The 11,781-nt window shown below is 42.4% G+C and overlaps 1 protein-coding gene across 1 annotated transcript; it reads right to left on the reverse strand.

Annotated features, from left to right (window-relative positions):
* Position 1: 1 nt before the first annotated feature.
* On the reverse strand, positions 2–3,804 carry LOC118389339 (zona pellucida sperm-binding protein 3-like). Its single transcript, XM_052527819.1, has 9 exons — positions 3,196–3,804; positions 2,910–3,022; positions 2,664–2,764; positions 2,404–2,572; positions 823–934; positions 627–715; positions 464–543; positions 167–271; positions 2–63 (listed from the first exon to the last, which is right to left on the reverse strand). The coding sequence occupies exons 1-9, from the start codon at positions 3,802–3,804 to the stop codon at positions 44–46; spliced, it is 1,398 nt and encodes a 465-aa protein (XP_052383779.1). The 3' UTR covers positions 2–43.
* Between the last annotated feature and the right edge of the window lie 7,977 nt (positions 3,805–11,781).

An 11,781-nucleotide genomic window follows, 5' to 3' on the forward strand; every position in this document is an offset into this window, starting at 1 on the left:
GATCGTTTAAAAAGTTTATTTTATCAAAAGAACTGTCCACTGCTCAAACCCTCCCAACAGCACCTAAAACAATGAGGGAAAAGCTATTATTTACAGAAATTTGTGCTCATAATATATTAACACAAGAATGAAACATTCTTAAGATTTAAGCAGAGGGACTGAGTACCTTCAGTAGCCCCGTCGTTGAAGGTTTCCATGCTCCATGTTTTATTTTTAGCATGGTCGTCATGGGCCATCGTCGTAAAATGACTGGTCACAGTTTGTGCGTGAGCTATGAGAGAGTTATCAGATCAGTATTGCATTTTCCACAGAGATTACAGTCAAACCATAATGTAAAATGGTGGTATGAATGCCCGCATTAAGATGTCAAAATGGCTTCCCATTCCCCATTCTCTAATGCGCTCAGATGAAAGGGTTGGTGACAATGAGACAAGACTGGTCATGAACCGGCCTATATTCTCACCGGAGGGTTGTAGAGAAGGAGAAGGACAAGAACCGGCACAGCATGAGCAAACCGCAGCTTCACCACACAGTTCCACCCACCTAGGACAATCACAATAAATATTAGTTAACCCTCATAGCAAGGAGTCCCTCAGAACTCAAGTCAGTTACTCAGGTGAACCTACTTTTTAGTCTTTGTGTCATAGTTGCAGGATTTGAAACTTGGAGTTGGAGTGACATTCCCTGTAGTTATTTCACAATGCAAGTGGAGTTTCTGGAAGAAAATAAATGCATGTTCTTTAAGGTGCATTACTGTAGGCCTGTAGTATTAAAGAGGCAAACCATCATGATTAGTTGTTTGGAGATTCACATGAGTCAGACCTGATTATCCAGGCCCTGGAAGATGAAAGCTCCGACAGTGAACCTCAAAGCATTGTTGGTTGGGTGTGACAGGAACTTTGACTGGACAGTATTCTTGCCATCCACCATGCATCTAGTGAAGAGAAGATCGTGTACTTAACACTCCAATTCGGGACAAGGTTCACTCGCTGGTTCTTATTCTCGCCTTGTAAACCAGGGACTGAGTAACAAAATACACTAGGGCTGTTTACACAGGCATACCATTGTGAATTATCTCTTGGTTGAGGTTTAACAGCACTTGGCATCCTATATATTGCATTACCACCCCCAACTGAATTATAGACCCATGACACTAGAACCAAAAATACACTGAATATTACCCTACTTTAACCTCATCTGATCCTTCCTCAGGCCAATGGGCTGAGAGGACAGGACACTACCATGATACACACGCTGTGCTAGTCCCCTCCACCTTACTGAAGCATACATGTCAGTCATTGGCCTATCACTCTGTGCTGTCAGACATCCCAGTCACAGGAATCATCATAATTGCTCACCCTTCACCCATTCTCTTCTTCACTCCCTCAGCACTACTCTGACGAGTCACTGAACACTTCTGATCCCCAGCAACATGTGCATCCTACAGTTGACCACTTTATCCAACAACACTACACAACCCTCTATCCCATGCCCTTCTGCACACATCCACAATCTGGAATCTCCCTCCTACACACTGACATGACCATAAATGCAGCTGAAACAGCAGTGGATTCACCCCAAAAGCTCCAACAGGATAACTGATACATCCTAACATGATCTTGTCAGGTAAAGACTGACTCAAATCAAAAGGGCTGACAGTGACACACCGTGTCGCCACCGGGTCTGCGTTGCACCAAACTTCACACAGGAATCTGCAACTTCCATTGCGGCATCCCAGAATTCACTCCCTTAAATGGTGCGCAAAGCAAGACTATACTAGTTGCGGCGCACAGTGCGCATGCTCCCTCTGAGCGAAAGAAACAAGTCCAGTCCACCGACTCAAAAGCACACGCTCTTTTTCACCCCTGGATCAGCCAAAAGACCTGGTTCCATACTCATCCAAAATCTGTGCCACTGGACCAAAATGCATCATCATCATAACCATGTCCATCAACGCAAGGCTCATGCTCCTCACAAACCTTCACCCCTTCAATTTCACCTCCATAACTCGAACTGGCCCACTATCAACTTCACAGTCTTCCTCGACATGCCCCTTTCCCTGTTTTTGCTAGAGTCAAATTCAAACCCAACCTCTCTCCTTCCAATCCTCTTCCCTTAACCAACTACCCGACTCCTGAATATAATCAATTTTCCCCAACTGAATTTTCTGTAGCCTTGGGAGACATGCTAAGCTCTACTCACACAAATGGCAATTTGACCAATCAGATAAGTTTAAAGACTTGATGTGATTGGTCTTTCAAGCAATTAGTGGACAAATTAGAATTAGGCTGCCTGTATGAACTGCCCAGCTGTTGAATCTAGCCAATTATCAAGCAAGAAATTAACAACCATGAACAAAACCAGGCCAAGATAAATTGTAGTTCTGTAACAAAGTAGTTTTACCCATAGTTGTCGATCACAGTGTATTTGAGAGTGGAGTTGGGGCTAGCAGTCACATAACAGTTGTTAATATACACCCGCCGATGCAAAGAAATAGTGGGAACTTTGGCCTCAAAGTACATTGGTTGTCCAATGATATAGGTTGTATTTCCAGTGAGCTTGTTCCATGATTCTGAAGAAAAAGGATAGAGTTAAAGTTCTTTAATAGAAAACAATACTGCAAGTGCATTCAGATTTAGGTGACATCTGTCAAGTCAACTCACCATCATAAGATATGAGGGTGACTCCAACCTTGGATCTAAGGGCCTTGAAGACTTTTCCCACCAAACGAGGATGAAAGCCAAACTTGTAAGAGTGGTGGATCCTGTAGAAAATGGCCATTAGTGCAGTCAGACACTCAAATAATATCCAGACTAGCATACTACCTAGTATGGAGCCATGTATAGGATATGCTAGTGTGGACATTGGAACGTAGCCACCAAATGTGAAATCATGATGAAGTGGTTCACCGATTGTAGCGGCATTCGATGTGAACAGAGAATGGCAACTCCCTCACAATACCGCCTATGGCCTCTGGCTCGTACTTCAGCACGTTGGAGTAGGAAATATAGTCAGCGGTACACTGGAATAGGAGAAACAACTCTAAAAACCACCAAGACATCTGAACATACTGTATCATTACAGCCATGGAAATACAATCCCTTCAGACCATTGTAATTTGACTGGATCACTCAAGGCATACATTTGATGTCTGGGTGACAGGGGATTGTATTTCTGATGGCATTGGTAGCCAACCTTTCTATGAAAGCTACAGCTTTTGATGTTGTAGAGCATGTAGTAGTGTTCCGTGGTGGATTTGTTGACTTTGCATTTGTGGAGTTTGAGGTACTTGCAGGCGTCGGGGTTGGTGAAGGCATCCTTTCTGATTCTCACATAAATCCTGTCGAGGTGGCACAGGACCTCAACCTTCTTAGAATGAACTGGAGGAGTGGTGGGAGGAGAGGCGGTGGGCAGCAGGATGTGCTTGACTGAGAGTGGCAGCGGCCTGAACTTCCCTTCAGGCTTGAAGACATTCGCTTGGTCTTCAGAAGCACGAATTGGGATGTATTCTGGTAGCTTCAGATAGTCTGGTTTATGAGAATGCTCCAACATGGGAGTGGCAACGATTTGGGAACGAGATCTGACCTTGGGTTCAGAGTCGTCATCAAACCTCAACTTCTCACCCCACACAAACTCAGTGTCATTCCTGTCATCAACAGCTAAAGGGAAGCCCTTACCTGGCAAACCATAAGCAGAGTAGTAACTCATGAGCAAAAGCATCAATTTCACCACCATCTTGCCATTCACCACCAAATCTTTCTCACTAATCCAGAGCAGTAAAAACATGTATGAGAGAACCACCATTTGCTTGTGTGTTTTATATACTAGCTACAGCACCCAAGTAATTGCAACACCTGGTGCTGACTTTAATCAGTAGCAGAATCAACCAATCAGCAGTCACCAGGGCCCAGTTTTTCAAAAGTTATATGATCATAGTTTCATTTTAAAGCAGCCATAAATCGCCTTGTGACGGGGAAGGGACATTTATTATGTTCAACAGGGAGGGGCAATTGAAAGTAAGATTCACAATAAAAGGTTTAATATTTGAAACCTTTCTAGCCTGTCTATCTATGGGTAACAGGGTTGACGTTACATTTGACCCACTGACATTTTCACCACAAAATGGGCCAAAAGAGTAGAACCAGCCCACCTGCTTTAATGCTATAGTTTGACTATAAGTTGTTAAATATTTCTTCTGAAATATATTTTTTAAATAAATTGTTTCACCACATGAAAACGAGAGCTCAGTTCAGAGTTGACCTTAAAATTAGGGACAGACGCAAATGAATCACATTAAATTAATAATCTTCAGAAATTATTTTGTCAAAGCAACAAAATAACAAAGCAACAAAATAACTAGGGCTTTACAATGATGGTGGACTCTTGGAGAAATGTTGGTATTAAGTAGGGTTAAAATCTTCCATAGAAGTCAGAGGGTGTGCAGTCACATGTTAAAATGTGTCATTTTGGCACTTTAGCAAGTCATTATTCATATTAAAAATCTGCTTATTGAATAATCCATGTGGTATATATTTAAGGGCACTTCAATTAATATAACAGGCTTTTAAAATGCAATATCGGTGCACAATTTTGACCCTACTTAAAATATCAAATAGAAGCAAAAGGCACTCATTTTGTGGAACGACCCAACTGCTGGTAGCAGTAAATCACCCTACCTTGGTTTTATACCTTTTCAAACAATACACTCCAGGTGGCAGACTTCAGGAAACAGCAGAGGGAACACCCCCCTATCCACATCGATGGAACAGTAGTGGAGAGGGTAGCAAGTTTTAAGTTCCTCGGCATACACATCACAGACAAACTGAATTGGTCCACTCACACTGACAGCGTCGTGAAGAAGGCGCAGCAGCGCCTCTTCAACCTCAGGAGGCTGAAGAAATTTGGCTTGTCACCAAAAGCACTCACAAACTTCTACAGATGCACAATCGAGAGCATCCTGGCGGGCTGTATCACCGCCTGGTACGGCAACTGCTCTCCAGAGGGTAGTGAGGTCTGCACAACGCATCACCGGGGGCAAACTACCTGCCCTCCAGGACACCTACACCACCCGATGTTACAGGAAGGCCATAAAGATCATCAAGGACATCAACCACCCGAACCACTGCCTGTTCACCCCGCTATCATCCAGAAGGCGAGGTCAGTACAGGTGCATCAAAGCTGGGACCGAGAGACTGAAAAACAGCTTCTATCTCAAGGCCATCAGACTGTTAAACAGCCACCACTAACATTGAGTGGCTGCTGCCAACACACTGTCATTGACACTGACCCAACTCCAGCCACTTTAATAATGGGAATTGATGGGAAATGATGTAAATATATCACTAGCCACTTTAAACAATGCTACCTTATATAATGTTACTTACCCTACATTATTCATCTCATATGCATACGTATATACTGTACTCTACATCATCGACTGCATCCTTATGTAATACATGTATCACTAGCCACTTTAACTATGCCACTTTGTTTACTTTGTCTACATACTCATCTCATATGTATATACTGTACTCGATACCATCTACTGTATGCTGCTCTGTACCATCACTCATTCATATATCCTTATGTACATATTCTTTATCCCCTTACACTGTGTATAAGACAGTAGTTTTGGAATTGTTAGTTAGATTACTTGTTGGTTATCACTGCATTGTCGGAACTAGAAGCACAAGCATTTTGCTACACTCGCATTAACATCTGCTAACCATGTGTATGTGACAAATAAAATTTGATTTGATTTAGTATGCACCCTTTCAGTTTGTTGACCAACTCAAAGAAGTAGTAGAATAAGAAAATGGGCTACTTCAAAATGGAGATGAGATGGCCTCAACGTTGCTGCCCATGCTCTCACAGACACCATATTGGGACAGATACATTGTTGCATCAGAGAGGAAGCCCAGTGGCTGGAAGTGGGAAAGTATGGAGCGAGATGGAACTGGGCCGACATTTGGCTGATTTTCTCATCGAAGAAAAGCCTGATCTCAATACAGTTTTCTGTTCCCAAAACTATGATCAGTTACGAACAGAGTACATTACGTTTTGTAGATGTGACCCTTTGCCAAAGTTTTAAAAATGGCATTGTTTACATTGAATTGAGTTATCGCACACTTCACAGATAAGACGTTCCCTTCTTCTTCTTCTTCTTCTTCTTCTTCTTCTTCTTCTTCTTCTTCTTCTTCTTTTTGTCTTTTTCTTCTGTGGGGTTTAATGACGGTTGGCATCCAATATTTTGCATTACCGCCCCCAACTGGACTCTAGTAGAATATTTTATTTTATAGAAATAGTTACATGAGGTATAAATGCACAGTGAATAACAAATAACAATAACAAGTAAAAATAACATGACTATATACAGGGAGTATCAGTACCTAGTCGATGTGCAGGGGTACGAGGTAACTGAGGTAGCTTTGTACATGCAGGTAGGAGTAAAGTGACTAGACAACATTATAGATAATAGACAGCAGCAGCATATGTGGTGAGTCTAAAAGTGTGTTGTGTCAGTATGCATGTGTGTACGTGTTTTGTGTGTGTGTCCGGTTAGCCATTTGATTAGCTATTTAGTAGTCTTGATTCGCAGTTTTATGGCTTGGGTTGTAGAAACTGTTCAGGGTCCTGTTGGTTCCAGACTTGGTACACAGGTACCGCTTGTCGTGCGGTAGCAGAGAGAACAGTCTACGGCTTTGGCAGGAGTCTTTGTCAATTTTTTGGGTCTTCCTCTGACACCGCCTGATATAGAGGTCCTGTATGGCAGGAAGCTCGGCCCAAGTGATGTACTGGATCGTACTCACCACCCTCTGTAGCGCCTTCAGGTCGGGTGCCTTGCAGTTGCCGTACCAAGCGGTGATGCAGGAGTGAAGTCGGCGGAGGTGCATCTGCAACAACCGAAAGTCGGACACTGATGTGGTTTACCAACAGCAAGGCTCAGTGCAACATGGCAGTGTTGTCATTGTTTATAAAAGTTGTTCTTATAATGTCAAAGTAAACATGTCTCCAACCCCCATATTATATGCTCACAAACTGGAAATGTACACTGAGTGCACAAAACATTAGACACACGCTCCTGATATTTAGTTGCACCCCCTTTTGCCCTCAGAACAGCCTCAATTCGTTGGGGCATGGACTCTACAAGGTGTCAAATGGTTTCCACATGGATGCTGGCTCATGTTGACTCCAATCCTTCCCACAGTTGTGTCAAGTTGGCTAGATTTCTTCGTGACCTGATTTGTATTGCAATGGTGATCAATTACACGGCTAAAGTGGAGGGAATGTCCAGGAGGATGGACATTAGTGTGGATGCTGGGACTAAAACATTTCTCAGGGAAGGCCGGAGCAGGGCTGGCTTAATGAGGGGTTTACTGGGGTTGAATTACCAATTTAACATTTTTCACATTTTAGTCATATAGCAGATGCTCTTTTCCAGAGCGACTTACAGTTAGTGCATTCATCTTAACATAGCTTGGTGGGACAACCACATATCACAGTCACAGAAAGTAAATGTGACTGCAAATGTTTCCTCAATCAGCATCAGTAAAGTCAGAGCTAGTCAGAGCAAGAGCTAAGGGGTCAAATCAAATCAAATCAAATCATAAAGTATTTGTCACATACACATGGTTAGCAGATGTTAATGTGAGTGTAGCTAAATGCTTGTGCTTCTAGTTTTGACCATGCAGTAATATCTAACAAGTAATCTAACCTAACAATTTCACAACAGCTACCTTATACACAAGTGTAAAGGAATGAATAAGAATATGTACATAAAAATATATGAATGAGCGATGGCCGAACGACAGGCAAGATGCAGCAGATGGTATAGAGTACAGTATATACGTATGAGATGAGTAATGTAGGGTATGTAAACATTATATAAAGTGGCATTGTTTAAAGTAGCTAGTGATACATTTATTACATCCATTTTTCCATTATTTTTCCATTATTGGCTAGAGTTGAGTCAGTATGTTGGTAGCAGCCAATCAATGTTAGTGATGGCTGTTTAACAGTCTGATGGCCTTGAGATAGAAGCTGTTTTTCAGTCTCTCGGTCCCCGCTTTGATGCACCTATGCTGACCTCGCCTTCTGGATGATAGTGGGGTGAACAGGCAGTGGCTCGGGTGGTTGTTGTCCTTGATGATCTTTTTGGCCTTCCTGTGACATTGGGTGGTGGAGGTGTCCTGGAGGGCAAGTAGTTTGCCCCCGGTGATGCGTTGTGCAGACCTCACTACCCTCTGGAGAGCCTTACGGTTGTGGGCGGAGCAGTTGCCGTACCATGCGGTGATACAGCCCGACAGGATGCTCTCGATTGTGCATCTGTAAAAGTGTGTGTTTTTGGTGACAAGCCCAATTTCTTCTGCCTCCTGAGGTTGAAGAAGCACTGCTGCGCCTTTTTCACCACGCTGTCCGTGTGGGTGGATTATTTCAGTTTGTCCGTGATGTGTACGCCGAGGAACTTAAAACGTTCCACCCTCTCCACTACTGTCCCGTCAATGTGGATAGGGGCTGCTTCCTCTGCTGTTTCCTGAAGTCCACGATCATCTCCTTTATTTTGTTGACATTGAGTGTGTTGACATTGAGTGTGAGGTTATTAAACAAAATATTGCATTTCCTGGGAATGCGAAGCGAGGGGGCCATCTCTGTCGGTGCCGGAAGAGAGTGCAAGTGCTGATTAATGTTGTATTTTTGTGTGTATTTTTGGGCGGGCGGGCGGGGGGGAGGTAGGGTTTCAGGTGCTTTTGGAAGATGGGTAGGGACTCTGCTGTCCTAGCTTCAGTTGGTTCCATTATTGGGGTGTCAGGAAAGAGAAGAGATTGGACTGGGCTGAGCCTATACAATGTATTCGTAAAGGAATCAGACCCCTTCACTTTTTCCACATTTTGGTACGTTACAGCCTTATTCTAAAATTGATTCAGGTCTATTTTTTTCCTTATCAATCTACACACAATACACCATAATGACAATTTGTGCAAATGTATAAAAAAAAGTAACAATTGAAATGTCACATTTACAATAGTATTCAGACCCTTATTCAGTACTTTGTTGAAGCACCTTTGGCCACGATAACAGCCTTGAGTCTTCTTGGGTATGAAGCTACAAGCTTGACACACCTGTATTTGGGGAGTTTCTCCCATTCTTCTCTGCAGATCCTCTCAAGCCCTGTCAGGTTGAATGGGAGTGTTGCTGCACAGCTATTTTCAGGTCTCTCCGGAGATTTTCGATCGGGTTCAAGTCCAGGCTCTGGCTGGGCTACTCAAGGACATTCATAGACTTGTCCCGAAGCCACTCCTGCATTGCCTTGGCTGTGTGCTTAGGGTCATTGTCCTGTTGGCAGCTGAACCTTTGGCCCAGTCTGAAGTCCTGAGAGCTCTGGAGAAGGTTTTCATCAAAGTTCTCTCTGTATTTTGCTCCGTTCATTTTTCCCTCGATCCTGACGAGTCTCCCAGTCCCAATCCGCTGAAAAACATCCCCACAGCATGATGCTGCCACCACCATGCTTCACCATAGGGATGGTTCCAGATATGACGTTTGGCACGCAGGCCAAATAGTTCAATCTTGATTACATCAGACCAGAGAATCTTGTTTCTCATGGTCAGAGTCTTTAGGGGCCTTTTGGCAAACTCCAAGCGGGCTGTCATGTGCCTTTTACTGAGGCGTGGCGTCCGTCTGACTACTCTACCATAAAGGCCTGATTGGTGGAGAGCTGCCGAGATGGTTGTCCTTCTGGAAGGTTCTCCCATCTACACAGAGGAACTCTAGAGCATTGTTCTTCCCCAGATCTGTGCCTCGACACAATCCTGTCTCGGAGCTCTATGGACAACTCCTTCGACCTCATGGCTTGGTTTTTGCTCTGTCAACTATGGGATCTTATATTGACAGGTGTGTGCCTTTCCAAATCATGTCCAATCAATTGAGTTTACCACAGGTGGACTCCAATCAAGTTGAAGAAACATCTCAAGGATGATCAACAGGATGCACCTGAGCTAAATTTCGAGTCTCATAGCAAAGGGTCTGAATACTTATGTAAATAATATATTTCTGTTTTATATTTTTTATAAATTGGCAAAAATGATTTTTTTTTAAAGTTTTTGCTTTGGCATTATAGGGTATTGTGTGTAGTTTGAAGAGGGGAAAAAAATAATTGTATCACTTTTAGAATCAGACTGTAACGTAAAGAAATGTGGAAAAAGTCAAGGGGTCTGAATACTTTCCGAATGCACTGTATACGGCTTATTGCATCGGGGCTATAGACATATAATCCATAGAAGGGTTATGGAACCTCTTACCCTGGCAACTTGACTATTCATCTCATGGGTACACTAGCAATGGCTGCCAATCCTGACTAGAATGGGAACTGCCATCTGTGGATTATATTTCTATGGTTGGGTACAGCTGTTATCCTTTTGCAAATTTAAAAATACAAAAAACGTACAGTTTGGAAAGCAAATGCCTACTTCTGACAAGAGAAGACTAACCTCTGTAGAACCAATAGTAAAAAAATGTTTCTCAACAACGCCCATTTTTTTGCAAACAGCAGCACTGTTTTTCAAAGTAGGTGACCTCATCTTGAGACAGGCTATTGCCAAGACTCGTGCATCGGCCATCACCGTGAGTAGTAGCATATGGCTTCATCTTCATTATTAGGTGAGTCAGTGTGCCAATGTAAATGTTATTTAGTAGCCTAATGTAGCCTAAAATGTTCCCCATGTGTGAAAATCCTAAAAACACCTGAGGTCAACTGTAGCCTACGCCACATCACAAATGTTATTATAGTTTTATTATAAAGGGACTTTTTCTTCAACAGTAATTGTACCACGCTTCGGATTGCATCTTGGTGCATGGATTTGTATACAGTACGAGAAGAAGAAGTCTTAGCCAAAGCATCCATGGAATTGTTGCTTGAAACTGAAAGTACGGCAAGTGTAGTGTGTGACAATGATTGGAACATGGTGAAATCAAAGAATGGAACGAAACAAGCTAATCAAATCAAATTGTCTTGGTCGCATACACATATTTAGCAGCTGTTATTGCGGGTGTAGTGAAATTATTGTGTTCCTAGCTCCAACAGTGCAGTAATGTCTTACAATACAAATACACAAAAATACACACAAATCTAAAAAGTTAAAGAATGGAATAAAGAAATGTATAAATATTAGGACTAGCAATAAATATATGATGGGATGTATAAATATTATGGACAGTATATGAATAGAATATGTAGTATATCTGTAGAATACCTGGGATAGAATAGTATATGTACAGCAATAGTTGAATAGGATAGAAAAGCAGGGTGATTTTGTTTAGTTTAAACTTTGTTTCCTTTTTGGGATCCTTATTATCCAACCAAACAGTAGGTAGCTTTATGCAAATCAAATTGTTTGCGAACGCCATTATACCAGAGAAGAAGAAAAAGAAGAGGAAGAAAACCGGCAAACTGCATGTAAGGATATTTAAGTTATCCTGTAGGAGCTTTTGTGCCGAATACATTACGTTGTTCCAGGTGTCAAGCATATGTGCATGTGGCAGCAGTGTGTAGGAGGGAGGTTCCTAGGTGTGAGAAGTGACCAGAAGGGCATGAGACAAAGGAATGTGTAGCATTGGAGAAAGTAGTGGTACACTTGAAGTCGGAGGTTTACATACACTTATGTTGGAGTCATTCAAACTCGTTTTTCAACCACTCCACAAATTTTGGTTAGGACAAGTCGGTTAGGACATCTCCTTTGTGCATGACACAAGTAATTTTTCCAACAATTGTTTACAGACAGATTATTT

Source organism: Oncorhynchus keta, chromosome 10 (assembly GCF_023373465.1).
Source record: "Oncorhynchus keta strain PuntledgeMale-10-30-2019 chromosome 10, Oket_V2, whole genome shotgun sequence".
Taxonomy (NCBI): domain Eukaryota; kingdom Metazoa; phylum Chordata; class Actinopteri; order Salmoniformes; family Salmonidae; genus Oncorhynchus; species Oncorhynchus keta.

Excerpts from the sequence above, each read along its gene's own strand:
- LOC118389339 (XM_052527819.1), bottom strand. The coding sequence starts at position 3,804 with ATGGTGGTTCTCTCATACATGTTTTTACTGCTCTGGATTAGTGAGAAA. Across the intron at positions 2,765-2,909 it reads ATCGAATGCCGCTACAATCG|GATCCACCACTCTTACAAGT; the intron begins GTGAACCACTTC and ends CATTTTCTACAG. Across the intron at positions 544-626 it reads TATGACACAAAGACTAAAAA|GTGGGTGGAACTGTGTGGTG; the intron begins GTAGGTTCACCT and ends TGATTGTCCTAG.